We start from the raw sequence: 16,993 nt of genomic DNA, 5'->3' as shown, positions 1-16,993 counted from the left end.
GACATCATCGTCGCCATGGCAACCATTATGACATCTACGTCGATACTGTGCCCATCGCTGATTGGTCGAGGCCTGGCGGACTCGACCAATCAGAGACGCGGGATTTCCATTATGACATCTACGTCGATACTGTGCCCGTCGCTGATTGGTCGAGGCCCAGGCGGCCTCGACCAATCAGAGACGCGGGATTTCCAGGACAGACAGACAGAAAAACCCTTAGACAATTATATATATAGATGGGGGCACATATATTGGTCTTAAGACTAGAAAAATGATCTACATAAAGCCAAATGACAAAAAAAAATTCATACAATATTCAGATTAACTATGGGAATATGCCTAGCAATGGTGACATATTGAAGATATTTTGTCTATGTTTAAAGAGAGATCTTGCAAAGTGAGAGATTAAAGGGAACCTGTCACCCCCAAAATCAATGGTGAGGTAAGCTCACCGTCATCAGGGGCTTATCTACAGCATTCTGTAATGCTGTAGATAAGCCCCCGATGTTACCTGAAAGAGGAGAAAAAGACCTTAGATTATACTCACCCAGGGTTGGTCCCGCTGCGGTCCGGGTCCGATGGGTGTCTCAGGTCCGCTCCGGCGCCTCCCATCTTCATTCCATGACGTCCTCTTCTGGTCTTCACGCCGCGGCTCTGGCGCGGCTCAACGGCTCTGCCCCGTTGAGGTCAGAGAGGCTCGGCGCCTGCGCACTGCAGTACTTTGCTCTGCCCTCAACAGGGCAGACAAAGTACGCCTGCGCCAGAGCCGCGGCGTGAAGACCAGAAGAGGACGTCATGGAATGAAGGTAGGAGGCGCCGGAGCGGACCTGAGACACCCATTTGACCGGACCGCAGTGGGACCGCCCCTGGGTGAGTATAATCTAACCTCTTTTTCTCCTCTTTCAGGTAACATCGGGGGCTTATCTACAGCATTACAGAATGCTGTAGATAAGCCCCTGATGCCGGTGAGCTTACCTCACCATCGATTTTGGGGGTGACAGGTTCCCTTTAACATTATAATAATTCACTGGGAATGAGACATAAAAGGATTGGCTACTTTATTTTTACTAATAGATGAGTTTATGACACTTACTGATATATAAGCATTACAGGTTCTCCTCCTGCCCTCTCATACATTCCTCACAGACTGCATTGCTCTCTCTCCTGTTTTAAAAATGGGTGCTGAGGGAGAGACGAGTGACTAAAACCTGCCCTCTGCCTCCTTCAAGCAGAGACACTGCACATGGGAAAGCTGTTTTTGAATTGGAGGAGGCTGTTGGACAGGTCACATGCTTTTCCATCGGCAGCCATTTTGAGAACAGAAGAGCTGTGTACTCTGTGAGGAAGGCAGTGCTAACAGCAGGATGATAATATGTAATACTTATATATTACTAAATGCCATAAAAACAAATCTGTTAATAACAATAAAGAGACCATTATCACAAATGTGCTGCCAGCAATAAACGCTGTAGGTAGATGTTCATTAGCATGTGGAAATCATCTGTTTCACTTTCATCAATGCATAGGTGCTGGTGTTACTTACTGTTCCCTGCAGATGGAAAAATATTTTATTGTGCACGCTATGGTGGCCACAGAGGGAAAATAAAATTGTCAATTAAAGATTTAAGAAAAAAAGCAAATCTAGACAGTTATTATATGTAGTAGATATGCAAGCAGGATTCCTACAATATATCTACATAAGATATAATTAAGGTACAGTATACACCAACCATATTCTGTAATGTTATACTCCAATCATATAATACAGGGGTATAGAAAATTCTTGTGATTAGTGAGTGTTGCCTCTTCCAAGCTGACAAGATTAGGAATTTCTTTGTTAGATGATGACCAGGGTTAGGTTCTTCAAAAAGTCAACACAGTCCGGATACTAGAGAGAACATACATTGGTTAAAAATTTTGAAATGAAAATTACTAGTATTCAATTTTTCACCTTGCAAGCACCACTGTGTGATATATGAATAGAAATACAGCCATAAAGAAATATTTCTACTACTGGAATTATACTTGATCAGTTTGTACATATATATTTTTCAAAACATAAAGTATACCTGTCCCCTTTGCGCAGAAGTTCAAATCCTTCATTGATCTTCTCAAATGGTAATTTGTGTGTTATCAGCCCTTCAAACTCAAATTTCTTATTTATGTAATCTTCCACAATTTTTGGTACATCGTCTTTACTCTTCCAACCTGTCGAAACGAGCAAACAATATTATTATTGCGTAAAAGAATACAAGTATTTACATTTCCCTTTTAATTTGACTTAAGCTATAATGAAGAAAAAACATTATGATGATTAAATATTGATGGTTTTCAGTCCAGTTGACCATATATACAAAATTTTAGATGGCGCAAAATGATCTACATATACATATGGGATGTCTTTTGTTAAGGTGCTACACTTTATTTCTACATTCTGGTGATCCGGCAGATACAGAATCACATAATAATCCGCCATGCTCCTAAACTGTAACAGTTGGCATCAGAGAGACCTGTGATCCTAGCTGTTGAACTTCTTAGATGCATCAGTAAATTGCATCAGCAGCATCCACAGTAGACAGAAGGAACAGGTAATAATGCTGACAGGAGGAAGGGGCAAAATTATTACTTAAGCAATCAAGCTTGCTGCTTTACGTTCACTAGTTGCGCGTAGATTAAACGTTATATTAAGCTTTGTAAGGTTTAGTGAAGAAAAAAAGCATCAGAAACATGAAACATTAGTGACATACTGTATGTTTGTCTGTACAGTTGCTGGTGGTCACAGACTGTGGATCTGTTATTCAATAAAAAAAAGTCCTTCACTAATGGAAACCTCTGACCCCTTATAATAGATCTGCTATATAATAAAGCTAAAAATGACGCAGTCCTTAAAAGTAGGTCATAGTACATGATCTCAGAGAATAGATTAATTCTATTTATTACGCATTACCTCCAAAAAAAGCTCCGGTCAGAACTCGCCCAGTTAGGAGACACAATGGATCAAATGTCAAGGTAGCAGTTGAAGGAGCTAAACCTACAATCACAGTTTTTCCACAGCCAAAGTGACTGGATAAAAGAGCAGATTTCTAATAGAAAACATAGAAAACAAATATAAGAAATAAAAGAAATATGGCTTTTATAATTACAGTGTTGGTCTGAGATCCACATTTTCAAAGAAGGATGGCATGCATTTAACATCTCATAGAATTGTCATTAAAATATTAACGTACCATGACTCCAGTGTTTCCAATGACCTCAAAGGCATAATCAACTCCATCATCATTCTTCTCTGCCAACACTTCATGGATAGGGCGGTCATAATCTTTTGGGTTGATACATTCAGTGGCTCCGCACTCTAAGGCTTTTGCAAATTTTTCACTATTTAAATCAATTGCGATAATTTTAGACGCTCCGGCCACTTTACATCCAATAACCACCGACAAGCCGACTCCTCCCAAACCGAATACTGCACAGGTAGAGCCGGGTTTAACCTGTAATAAGTAAAATAAGCTCACCAGTCAACTTGGCACAGGTGTGTTGAGAGTTAGGACATGCCACTCATCTCTTTGTTTATTGATGCAATTTTTTGATGCAGGCTTTATTTGTTAATTTAGATCCACATGTTTGCTAGCAAAGGTTTAGCTTCTGACAAATGGCACTTGTATATGCTTTCCTTTAGTATTGATTAACCCCTTCACCCCCGAGCCTTTTTTCACCTTCACGACATGGGCAAATTTTACAATTCCGACCAGTGTCGCTTATGTGGTAATAACTCTAGAACGCTTCAACAGATCCCAGTAATTTTAAGAGTATTTTTTCCTGGCATATTGTACTTCATGATAGTGATAAAAATGTTTCAATAAGACTTGCATTTATTTGTGAAAATATCGGAAATATCGAAAAATTGTCCAAGTACGCCAATACCTTACATGTGGGGAAAAATTGCTGTTTGGACTCATGGCAGTGCTCAGAAGGGAATGAGCACTGTTTGACTTTTTGAATGCAAAAATGTATGGAATTTAGAGTGGAGGCCATGTCACGTTTGTAAAGCCCGTGATGTGCCAAAACACAAAACTCCCCATTTTGTAAACTAGACCACTCAAGGAATTTGTCTAGACATGTGGTGAGCACCTTAAACCCACAGGTTCTTCACAGAATTTGACAAGGATAAACTGTGAAAATAAAAAAAATATATTTTTCCCTCAAAAATGTTGTTCTGGCCCCATTTTTTTATTTTCAGAAGGATAGCAGGAGACAAAGAACCCCAAAATTGGTTGTGTTATTTCCCCTGACTACACTGATACCCTGTATGTGGTTGAAAACTACTTTTGAGGCACAGTGCAAAGGTCAGAAGGTAAGAAGCACCATATTGGAGTTCAGATTTTGCAGGAATAGTTTGAGGGTGCCATGTCACATTGACAGAGCCCCTGTGGTTCCAGAAGAGCAGAACCCCCCAAAAGAGCTCCATTTTACAAATTACACCCCTCAATTAATACATCTTGGGGTGCAGTGAGCATGTTAACACCACAAATGCCTCACAGAATTTTATACCATTGGAGAGTGAAGAAAGAATTATTACATTTTTACCACTAAAATGTTGTAGCTCCAAGTTTTCAATTTTTCTAAAGGCTAATAGGAAAAAGTGGACCTCTCGGTTTGTTGTGCAACTTCTCCTGAATCCACCAAAACCCTAAAAGTAATCGGGAACTACTTTACAGGCACAGTGCAAAGCTCTGAAGGGATGGAGCACCATATAGTGCAAATGTTACTGTTATGGTTTGCCTGTGCCATGACCCACTGAGAGTCCCTGAGTTGCCAGAACAGCAGAACCGCCCATAAAAGACCAGATTTTATTAAATAGATTTCTAAATGAATTCATCTATTGGGCAGTGAAGAAAAATAATTACATTTTTTCCACAATAATTTTGGTTTAGCTCAAGATTTTACATTTTCATATGGGTAATGGGTAAAAATGGCACCAAAATTTGTCACACAATTTTTGCTGAACATAGAAATACCCCATATGTAACTATACAGGCCTGCTTAGCCACACGGTGAGACTCGGGTGGGACAGAGGGCTATTTGACTCCTGGAGCACAGATTTTCCTAGAATAGTTTGCGGAGTCCATATACAGAGCCCCTAAGTGCTAGAAGAGCAACCCCCCCCCCCCCCAAGTGACCCCATTTTGGAAATTATACCCCTTTGGGATTTTATCTACAGGTGTAGTGATGATGTGACTCCATGAGTGTTTAACAGAAACAAGCAGCAGTGGATGTTGCTGAGTAACAATTGCAAATCTGCTATTGTAGTGCCCAGTAAGTTGTAGTGCCCAGTACGTTGGAGTGGCCAGCTCATTCTTCGGGAGACATGCAATTGTAAATTAGGTGGGCTTTCATCGCTACAAATTGGGGCTAAGTATGAAGGGGGCATTTGGATTTGGGAGTGCAAAATTAGCAACATTTCTTTTGGGGGGTGAGGAGCCATAATGTTTTTCTAGAGACTTTGTGATACCAGTAATGTGGAAGTCCCCTATATTTCCATTAACAGATGACAGACCTGAGTGGGAACTAGCTTTTTTTGTGGATTGAGTTGAAGCTTTTATTGGAAACATTTTACATAAGATTTGGGATCACATTTATCTCACGCTGAGCATTTACATCGGGGATTCCACCTAAATGATTTAGATGAAACCCATGAGGGCTCCATTCAATATAATGACTCAGCAAAGTTACTCTGGACCCCATCTGGCCTCTCTTCAGCAGTGTCCTTCTTTACAGAAGTGCCCAAAACTGTGGCGACTTCGCTTTTATGCATGCCTAAAAAGGTGGACACTGCCGAATCATAGGCCAGGCAGTGTCAATGGTGACTCCATCTGCCTCATTATAGGGAATTTTCCATCAGGGGTTCCTTTTGAATCACGTATTTCAGAGATTTACATGAAAACCCCGATTTAAACCCTCTGCACTTGTGCACAGGATAAATGAAATATGACCCGAGCGTTACTGCAATTTTTGTGAGGCAGAAGGAACAATTTAACAGCAGGTCAAGAATTGGGTTTATTTATTTTTTAGTAACTCTTTTATTTTTCCTGTGATTGAGCTGTTTGGTTGCTTGTTTTTTTTGTTGGACAAGACAGCGTTTTCATCAATACCACTTTTATTTACATTCGTCTTTTTATTCTACTTTTTGTTCAGCAGCATGATGAAAAAACATAGTTTATTGTATTCTTTTTTGTTTTCTTTGTTTTGTTTGTTTTATGGTGTTCACTAGTTAACTAGTTAAATAGTGTGACAGATTTACAGGTCAGGTTGTTCTGGACATGGCAATACCAAATATGTGTACTTTGTATTGTACCCATAAATATTTTTACATAAAAGAGTGTGTGTGTGTGTGTGTGTGTGTGTGTGTGTGTGTGTGTGTGTGTATATATATATATATATATATATATATATTTATATATATATATATATATATATGTATATATATATGTATATATATATATATATATATATATATATATATATATATATATACACACAGATACATATATATTATTTTGCTATTTTTTTTATTTGTTTTTTTTGCAATATTTTTTTTTTACTTGCAAACCCTCTATGGGACTTTCACTTTTACCACTCTGATCGCAGTTATAAAGCATTGCAATGCACAGGAATTGCAATGATTAATAATAATAATAATAATAATAATAATAATAATAATAATTTGATTTATATAGCGCCAACATATTACGCAGCGCTTTACAAATTATAGAGGGGACTTGTACAGACAATAGACATTACAGCATAACAGAAATCACAGTTCAAAATGGATACCAAGAGGAGTGAGGGCCCTGCTCGCAAGCTTACAAACTATGAGGAAAAGGGGAGACACAAGAGGTGGATGGTAACAATTGCTTTAGTTATTCAGACCAGCCATAGTGTAAGGCTCGGGTGTTCATGTAAAGCTGCATGAACCAGTTAACTGCCTAAGTATGTAACAGTACAGACACATAGGCTATTAACTGCATGAAGTGTATGAGAACATGATGCAAGGAACCTGATTATGGTTTTTTGTTTTTTTTTCGGGTTTTTTTTTTTAATGGGCCACACAGGGATAGTTAGGTTAATGCGTTGAGGCGGTAGGACAATCTGAACAAATGAGTTTTTAGGGCACGGTTAAAACTGTGGGGATTGGGGATTAATCGTACTAACCTAGGTAGTGCATTCCAAAGAGTCGGCGCAGCACGTGTAAAGTCTTGGAGACGGGAGTGGGAGGTTCTGATTATTGAGGATGCTAACCTCAGGTCATTAGTGGAGCGGAGGGCACGGGTAGGTTGGTAGACTGAGACCAGAGAGGAAATGTAGGGTGGTGCTGAGCCATGGAGAGCTTTGTGGATGAGGGTAGTAGTACTGGATTCTGGAGTGGGTGGGTAGCCAGTGTAATGACTGGCACAAGGTAGAGGCATCGGTGTAACTGTTGGTGAGGAATATGATCCTGGCTGCAGCATTCAGTACAGATTGGAGAGGGGAGAGTTTGGTAAGAGGGAGGCCGATTAGTAGAGAGTTACAATAGTCCAGACGAGAATGAATAAGTGAAACAGTAAGAGTTTTTGCAGAGTTGAAAGAAAGAAAAGGGCGAATTCTAGAAATGTTTTTGAGATGCAGATAAGAAGAGCGAGCCAGTGATCGGATGTGGGGGGTGAATGAAAGCTCGGAATCAATCATGTTGCTTTGGAGTAATGGTGAAACCGCACACAGATAGGCAATGTAAGGCAAAGGTAGGTTAGTAGAGGGAGAAAACATGAGAAGTTCAGTTTTTGACAGGTTCAGTTTCAGATAGAGGGAGGACATGATGCTAGAAACAGCGGTAAGACAATCACTGGTGTTTTCTAAAAAGGTTGGCATGATAACAGGAGAAGAAGTGTATAATTGGGTGTCGTCAGCATAGAGATGGTACTGGAAACCAAATCTACTAATTGTTTGTCCAATAGGGGCAGTATACAAAGAGAGGAGGAGGGGGCCTAGGACTGATCATTGAGGAACCCCAACAGTAAGGAGAAGGTGAGAGGAGGAACCAGCAAAAGATACAGTGAAGGAGCGGCCAGAGAGATAGGAGGAGAACCAGGAGAGAACGGTGTCCTTGAGGCCGATGGTGCGAAGCATAGTGAGGAGGAGCTGATGATCCACAGTGTTGAATGCTGCGGAGAGATCCAAGAGAATTAGCATGAAGTAGTGACCATTAGATTTAGCTGTTAGTAGGTCATTAGAGACTTTAGTGAGGGCAGTTTCAGTAGAGTGTAAAGAGCGGAAACCAGATTGAAGAGGGTCGAGAAGAGAGTTATCTGAGAGATAGCGGGTAAGATGGGAGAGGACCAGGCGTTCGAGGAGTTTGGAGATGAAGGGAAGGTTAGAGACAGGTCTATAATTAGCGGCACAGTTTTGATCGAGGGATTTTTTTTAAGTAATGGATGTATGATGGCATGCTTAAATGAGGATGGAAGAATACCGGAAGTGAGAGAAAGGTTGAATATTTTTGTTAGGTAAGAGGTGACAGCCGGGAAAAGGACTGGAGGAGATGTGACGGAATGGGGTCACTGGTGCAAGTGGTTGGGCGAGAAGATGCAAGGAGCCTGATTACTTCTTCTTCTGTAACTGGTTCAAAGTCAGAGAGTGAACTAGATACAGTGGGGGAGGGAGGACAGTGCATGGTATGAAGAGATTGGGAGATGATTTCCTGTCGAATGTGGTCAATTTTTTCTTTGAAGTAATTGGCCAGATCGTCAGCGTGGAGATCCGTGGTTGGGGCCTGCACTCTTGGGTTGAGTAGGGACTGGAAAGTGTCAAAGAGACGTTTAGGGTTATTGGACAGTGAGGTGATAAGGGTGTTGAAATAGGTTTGTTTGGAGAGGTGAAGGGCAGAGTTGTATGTTTTTAGCATGAACTTATAATGGATGAAATCTTCGGGTAGATTAGATTTTCTCCACAGACGTTCGGCGCACCTGGAGCACCGCTGCAGGAAACATGTTTGCAGCGTGTGCCACGGTTGTCGCAGTCTGTGCCGAGTTGTTCTATGTATAGGAGGTGCAGCTTCATCCAGGGCACTTTGCAGGGTTTCATTGTAATGCTTCAGAGCAGAATCAGGACACTGCACTGCACTGACACAAGTTCCGTAGGCCATGCTCAATGCAGGGTTTAAGGGGCTTACCATAGCCTAGTGACACGGATCTTGTCATGACATCCTCGGGTCACCATGGCAAAGATCAGGCCATTGCAGTGACATTGCGGGTGCACCGATCGGAGGCGTCTCCCCCTCCCCACCTTCTAAATGCTGCAATCGATATCAATCACAGCATTTAAGGAGTTAGACTGCCGGGGGCGGTGCAGGCAACACTCCTGTCAGTGAGAGGCGGGTGTCAGCTATGATGGTAGCTGAACACCCGGCGGTGAATGGGCATCTAATGTCGTGAAGGGTTTAATGCTCTAGCTATTGTACCATGTATTACATATATGTTTCGACCTGGATTTCTATGGCTTGTTCAGTTGTATTGTGATGGGTCTCTGTTTTTTTGTGTTTAAATGGATTTTATTTTGTTATATGTCAGCATGTCAATTTCTTTATTCATACATTAGATTATTTAGGTTTTTTTTTCTACTCTGTCTATGAGTGTTCCTCAATATTGTCTAAATTGCTCTTTTTTTTTACTTGTCTCTAGCCACCATCTCGGATGACTATCTGATTCTCACATTTAAATGGAGAATCCTACAGTAGCATCGTAATGCCACCTGATCTACAACTTGAAACACCAGAATGACCTCTTCTTTAGGCCCACATTCGGTTTAGAGATCAGCAGCGCCTCAACAACCCTTCCACACAGCACTTCTCATCATAAGAGGTAAAGATGAACAGGGAAGGGAGAACACATACTGAAATTCAAAAAAAGACATAAACTGAAGAAGAGACTGATATCCAAGGAACACACTGACTTTAGTAGACATTGGTAGGTCAGTGTAAGGGTCATGTGATGCAATAGAAAACGGCAACAAAGAAAGGGTAAAAGAGGATAAAAGAAACAGGAGAACTTTTTGCACCACATCAGTATTCACAGCGAGTGTAATTTATTTGAAGAAAAATAAATTTGCACTTCTTTAACTTAAAGAACTAAGTTACAGCTAGAACTCACTTTGGCAGTATTCACAGCAGAGCCATATCCAGTGGAGAAGCCACAGCCGATGAGGCAGACCTTCTCCAACGGTGCATCCGGGTGTATTTTAGCAACAGCAATGTCATTTACCACTGTGTACTCGGTAAAGGTGCTGGTAGTAATGAAGTTGTAGACGTCTTTCCCTTTGCAGGTAAATCTTGTAGTGTTGTCCTGTAGCACTCCATTATATTTCCCAAGACTGTTTAAGACATAGAAAGAAATTGGCATCTAACTAGAAAACTATTACCTCATATATCACCTTCTATATTATAGAATTATATTATAAATATTTATTTCAACTGAAATAATTGGTGTTGAAGCTTCTAGAGAATTAAACACTTTGGGACCTGGAAATCATTAAAACCTTGACCCCCCAAAAAAATTCAACCTCTGATTATAAATTGAACTCTGTTCTATTTTATGTAACGCATGCACAAATTTGACTTAGTTAAAGTTCACAATTAATTATTAGCTGCAAAATTTTGGGAATTACTTAGAAGGTCCTAGAAAGTCAAATAAAAGTCTGCAACCTCGACCCTACCCCTCTCACCTACAATGGGCCATTTATAATTTTGGATTCTTTTTTTACGTAAAGAGCCCAAGGATTTCCTCAAACAGGGACAAGGTGAATCTCTTACCTTTGCTCCCTCAATGTCTACACTCCTTGGGGTTAGCTATGCTGCCACTTTTTTAAATTACCTAAATACTTACTCATTTTTGGAGCAAAAATTACTGTCTGGATTCACACAGCATCTGCATTTTCCACACTGGGGCATAAACAATGGGATGACTTTGTCTCCTGTATGAAAGAGCATTTAAGAATGAATTTATTACTAAACGGGTTGTCTGACTTCACCGAAAAAACTTAAAAAGTCAGGGATGATCATAAAGTAATAAACAAGCTATACTCACTGGCCATACACCCTATTGCTCCAGTGCAAGCCTCTTTGTTGATTTCCACTGGGACAGAAAGTGATGACGCTTTGTTCCTCGGTCACCTGATTGAAGTCTGCGATTGGATGCACCACTAAGGTAACGGTAATAGACTGGTGTCCAAGGCACATTTGATGATATCCAATTTCAGTCCAGAGATCACTACAGCTAATCACAGGTCTTAGCAGTCAACGAAAGACAGGACGTCATCACTTCCGGTCTTTGTGGAAGCGGGGGGTTAGAGCTGGTACATATAGCTTTTTAGATTGTTTTTATAACCACCCATGACCATTGAAATAAAAGGTCAACATGAACTTACACTTTTTTCTTTTGTTATGCTGACAATTCTTTAAATTACAAGCCTTACCAGGTTGCAGATCTGTTACTCCTTCTCCAACGCTCTCTACAATCCCCGCAGCTTCATGGCCCAGTATAATAGGGAATTTTACCTTCAAAGCACCACTTAGAACATGGTCATCTGAACGACAAACTCCAGTTGCCACAATCTGTAGGAATACAGAAGGTTTTGCACTGAACTCTTAGGAATTCAGAAACTGCTAAGCCCAGCTAAAATATCATAACAAGTTTTTATCCCTTGGTTAGATTCACAGTGGAAAGAGTGGCTGCATTATCCAGAATGCTATGTCATGAGACCATTTATAAAGACAGTACATTGTTTTCTAATAATATCTTCGGTGATTGGCAAAGTTCCATGAAAACTCGTGATCTATCCACAAAAGTTGTTGATGTGAGATTTAAGTCTTCTGTTAACTGAACATAAACGTTACTATAAATTAAAGGGCTTCAATATTAATGCCCTATCCTTAGCATAGATCATCAATATCAGATTGTTTAGGGTCCAATACCTGGCACCACAATTAATCAGCTGAATGCAGGTCCCTCGGTGGTTGAAACTAAAAAGTGTACAGAGCTGGATAACATACGCTAGTTATGTATCCTGTACAGTGGCCATTTCTGTGGGCACATTCAATTTAATATCAGCTGAGTTGCATGCTCAAGAATGGCCACAACACAGTGTATAGAGTTGTAGTGTCCTGGCTCTGGACAGCGCTTACTGTCGGCCATGGTGTAGCCTGCAAATGGCTGATCAGTGAGATTTTCCGCTGTCAGACCCTTATCAACCTGATATTAATGACTTATCCTAGGGAAAGGTTATCAATATGTAAGTCCTGGACAATCCCTTTAAAGGGAACCTGTCAATTCCAGAAATGCTATTTATCTGTACATATAGGAGTAATCTGCAGTTAAATCCTGCCTGGCTACCTTACTGGAGCAGTAGATAAAGGGAGAAAATGAAGCTATATTCTACCTGCAGCTGCTCACTTCCAGTCATCAGGATGGAGCAGTGGGCTGTTACAGTCACTGCTCGCAATATAGTGAGCACAGCTGTACACACTCCCTGGCACATTTATTGACAGCTTGCCATGCACATTGCGCATGCGCAGCAGGCTGTGATTTGATGTCCTGGGAAGCGATTGCAGTGTGCTTACTATGTAGTGAGCAGTGACTGTAACAGCCCACTGTACCATCCCGATGACTGGAAGTGAGCAGCTGCAGAGAGAATATAACTTAATTTTCTCCCTGTAGCCTCTGCTCCAGTAAAACAGCTAGGCAGGATTTTAATGCTACTTACTGTACCTACAGATTAAACATATACTGTATCAGCAGGAATAGAGCATTTCTTGAGGTGTCAGGCTCTCTTTAATGTTTCCTAAGGTTTCAATTGTTGCAGTAAAAATGTGCTAATAAATGTTCTTCTGTTAAACTGCACAATCACTTGTTAAAGGGAACCTATTATGCAAAAAAACTCCATTAACTTACAGAGTTTAATCTGCAGGTTCATAGTGGTTTGAAGCTGCCCGCTCTGAGAGTTCTGCCGCTTGGAAATTAACTTTATTCCTTTCGCCAGCCTTGGGTTTTCAGTCATAGGGGTGGGCAGGCACAGCTTCAGTCACTGCTCAATGCATGGTGAACGGCGGCTGTAACCACAGCCCCGACACTGACTGACAGCCCCAACACAACATTGGATCACACTCAGACCAAAAATACAGTCGTCTGCACAAGCCTTAAGGGGCTTGATTTTTGGGCATTGAGGTGTAGTTTTTATTAAGACAATTTAAGGCTATGTTTTGATTGCTTTTTATTGATTTTTTTGGGAGAAGTATGGCAACCTTTTTTATTTTCTGCGTGTAGTATATGGTTTTAATAATTTTATATTTTAGTATATCGGACTTAACGATAATACATCTGGTTATTTTTCCAGTTTTTCATTTTTTTATGAAAGAAAGGGGGTTGATTTGAACTTTAATATTTTGTTTTTGTTTTGTACGCTTTTGTACAATTTTTTACTTTTTTTTGTCCCCATAGAGTTGTTGAACTTTACAAGCGCAATATAATGGGAAACTTTCGTAGGCCCCCTGTAGTAATGTATCATGTCCCTGCAATCGCATCGCAATGGGGGTTAGCGGATGGCTGATGGGAGTTGATGCATGAGCGTACTGGCAAGTAGAAAGTCTAAATGCAGCGATCACAACTAGCTCCAGATGCTGCTGCTAGAGGCGAGTGCTGGTGGTAAAATGCCCAGTATGCAGCAAGTTTAGCTCATGAGCCTTCTCTATGCACCTGTCATGAAATCTGTTATAAAAATATGTCAGAGGTCATTAAAAGGTTAATGAATCTGAATTGCAACACTTATATCAGTATATTATATTCAGTATGGCCATTATATGAGTTGTATCTTGCATTTTTCCAAGTTGTGTAGATTCCATCTCCAGTTTATAATTATTGCTAAACTATTGTCTGAAGATTAGCTACTATGATGTCTCCCATACATTGAACACACAGACATCAGGGATTCCTGCTCTCTTGTCTCTATATAGCACGTGTTCAAAAGTAGCAGCAGCAGCATGGAGGGCATACTACAGTATTAAGCTATGAATCTGCGAATCCATCTCTGGGGTCAAGTAAACAGCAGCTGGAGTGTGAGTGTTCGATTGTCTCTCTCTTAGGGTGCAGACAGATGTCTGTTTTTCTTGTGCGAGGATCACATCGCAGTGCATGGACTAGCCCGAAACCTCCCCTGACCTGAGCATGACAGATTGACGTATTTCTATGCTGCTGTCAAGCTCAGGTTATGAGAGGTGTCAGGCCAATCCATGCACTGCACGAGAAATATGCAGGGTGGGTGTTTGGGGCAAGCAAACAAGGCAGATGCCTGTGTCTGCAACTCCTTTATTAAGTGCCCAGAGGGTGTACAGCATTACTCACAGTGAAAAATGCTGTGCATCCTCTGTAGTCCTTGAGCGTCTCTCCCAAACCCCTTCCACCCACCCTCTCTCTCCCTCTCCCTGCAGTGTCAGGTTAGAAGTTGAGAGTGAGGTGGAAGGGCCGACTCACAGCACAGCAGAGGTCAGATGCCGGGGCAGGAAGATGCCTGTAGCCCTGTCTGTTTCTGTGTCCCCTCCTCCACATCATGGCTGCTCCTAAACCACTGTCCTGGGATCTGCCGGGGTATGTAAATGTTTGAACACTAATGTATATGTATACTTGCCAGGTGAAGCAGCAGGGCCTGGCAAGTATACATATACATTAGTGCTCAAAAATTTATATACCCCGGCAGAATTTTTGCATTCTTGGCATTTTTCAGAGAATATGAATGATAACACCAGAACTTTTTTTTCACTCATGGTTAGTGGTTGGTTGAAGCCATTTATTGCCAAACTACTGTGTTTTCTCTTTTAAATCATAATGACAATCCAAAGCATCCAAATGACCCTGATCAAAAGTATGAATACCCTGGTGATTTTGGCCTGATAACAAGCACAGAAGTTGACACAAATGAGTTTCGAATGGCTACTAAAGGTAACTTGTGACCTGTTTGCTTGTAATCAGTGTGTGTGCATATAAGCCGAGTGAGTTTCTGGGATCCAGATAGACTCTTGCATCTTTCATCCAGCGATTGATGTTTCTGGATTGTGAGTCATGGGGAAAGCAAAAGAATTGTCAACGGATCTTCGGGAAAAGATAGTTGAACTGTATAAAACAGGAAAGGGATACAAAAAGATATCCAAGGAATTAATAATGCCAGTCAGCAGCGTTCAAACTGTGATTAACAAATGGAAAATCAGGGGCCCTGTAAAAACAAAACCATGGTCAGAGAGACCAACAAAAATGTTGTCCACAACTGCCAAGAAAATTGTTCGGCATGCAAAGAAAAACCCACAAATAACATCAGCAGAAATACAGGACTCTCTGAAAACTGCCCTGGTCATCACAGTGACATTGCTTTCCTCACAGGGAGAGTGATGTTACGCTTGGAAGTGATGAAGGATATCTCTTTATCAGGTAATCACAATGCACACAACATGTTCACACTCCAGGCCACAAGCGGGAGTTTTTGATCCTATTCCTAGGTGACTCCCCTATATATATTGTGGTTTGGAGGTAAAGTGAGTTAGTTCCTGTTAGAGAGGCAGAGGAGAGTGCAGAATGACATAGAGTGTCAGAAGGTCTGAAGGGGCTCTGTAGTCCGAGATACTACAACCCCTGGAGAAAGAGACATACAGAAGGAAAGAACATCGTTCAGTGAGCGTGCAGGACAGCAAAGCACAGGAGAGTGATATCAGGGGAGACCAGCTGCGAATGAGCTGCCTCTCTCTGAAGCGCAGATCACCTGTAGCCGGAACACCGAGGTTGTAAGGGACTCTATGTCTTACAGCAGAGACCGGCAGGACAGCTGAACTGCAAGTTACCTGTCCGCCTCAATACCCAGGAGGCAGAGTGACGCATAGAGCCCTGGTCATGATAGAGATCCTGTAAAAAGGCTCGAGTCACCTGTCATACGGGTTTGTGTCCTATCCTGTATGGGGGACAGAGAAGAACTGTGAGGACCTAATCAGAAGCCAAAGGCAGTAAGGGACTACAACATCACCACGCTAGAGGAAGGCTGTCATCTCCACCTGGTAAAGGAGAACTCTGGATTCGCTTCCAAGCTGGCCGGACTCTGCCTGTCCCTGTGATCTGGTACCCTGTACTGTGGCTGCCTGAAGTCTTCAGTAAACCAGGTAAAGAGACTGAAAACCTGTGTCCTCTTTCTTTACTGCACCATTCACCATCTTCCATCTACTCATCGGGAGCCCTTGGGATATACTTCACCTGTGGGAAGTTATACCATCTAGCTGCCATAACATCACCCCAGAGGACCCCTTAAAGCAGAGTCAGTCCCCACTGACCGAATACCACAGGTGACGTCACGAACATAAACTTTATTCAATTTCCCTTTTACATGGGCGCCCAGGGCCACAGACCGGGTCGCCACCGTGACATCCCCCTGTGAACACCAGACCCGGTACTGGGTATCCCACGGCTATGGCGGGCGACTCATCTACAATACACAAAACAGCACAGAGACAAGCCTCAAAACTTCTGGAACAAGGTAATTTGGAGTGATGAGACCAAAATTGAACTTTTTGGCCACAACCATAAACATTAAATTTGGACAGAGGTCAACGAGGCCTATGATGAAAGGAACACCATTCCAACTGTAAAGCAAGGAGGTGGCTTGCTGATGTTTTGGGGATGTGTGGGCTACAAAGGCAATGAAAACTTGGCCAAAGTTGAAGGAAAGATGAATGCAGCACGTTATCAGCAAATACTGAAGGCAAATTTGCACTTATCAGCCTGGAAGATGCGCATGGGACATACTTGGACTTTCCAACATGACAACGATCCAAAATACAAAGCCAAGTCAATCTGTCATTGTCTACAGCAGAACAAAGTGAAGGTTCTAGAGTGGCCATCTCAGTCTTCTGACCTCAATATCATTGAGCCACTCTGGGGAG

At 41.6% G+C, this 16,993-nt stretch overlaps 1 protein-coding gene and 1 long non-coding RNA gene across 4 annotated transcripts in view; one reads left to right on the top strand and one right to left on the bottom strand.

Annotated features, from left to right (window-relative positions):
• The first annotated feature begins 629 nt into the window (after positions 1–629).
• LOC143788278 (uncharacterized) overlaps positions 630–16,993 on the top strand; it is a 47,650-nt gene continuing 31,286 nt past the window's right edge. The window contains exons 1-2 of the long non-coding RNA XR_013218592.1: positions 630–870; positions 9,711–9,890. This is a non-coding gene — a long non-coding RNA (uncharacterized LOC143788278). The remainder of the gene's footprint in view (positions 871–9,710; positions 9,891–16,993) is intronic.
• LOC143788262 (alcohol dehydrogenase 1-like) overlaps positions 967–16,993 on the bottom strand; it is a 50,506-nt gene continuing 34,479 nt past the window's right edge. For all 3 annotated transcript variants that reach the window (XM_077277796.1, XM_077277786.1, XM_077277804.1), the window contains exons 3-9: positions 11,500–11,638; positions 10,911–10,998; positions 10,179–10,398; positions 3,228–3,488; positions 2,948–3,083; positions 2,070–2,208; positions 967–1,888 (exon numbers count right to left, since the gene is read on the bottom strand). In XM_077277796.1, coding sequence (XP_077133911.1) covers positions 1,864–1,888; positions 2,070–2,208; positions 2,948–3,083; positions 3,228–3,488; positions 10,179–10,398; positions 10,911–10,998; positions 11,500–11,638 — 1,008 coding nt within the window. In that variant the 3' untranslated portion in view covers positions 967–1,863. The remainder of the gene's footprint in view (positions 1,889–2,069; positions 2,209–2,947; positions 3,084–3,227; positions 3,489–10,178; positions 10,399–10,910; positions 10,999–11,499; positions 11,639–16,993) is intronic.

The sequence above is a fragment of the Ranitomeya variabilis genome, chromosome 1 (genome assembly GCF_051348905.1).
Source record: "Ranitomeya variabilis isolate aRanVar5 chromosome 1, aRanVar5.hap1, whole genome shotgun sequence".
Classification (NCBI taxonomy): domain Eukaryota; kingdom Metazoa; phylum Chordata; class Amphibia; order Anura; family Dendrobatidae; genus Ranitomeya; species Ranitomeya variabilis.
The sequence above is the reverse complement of the archived record's forward strand: the minus strand, read 5'-3'. Positions and strand labels throughout refer to the sequence as shown.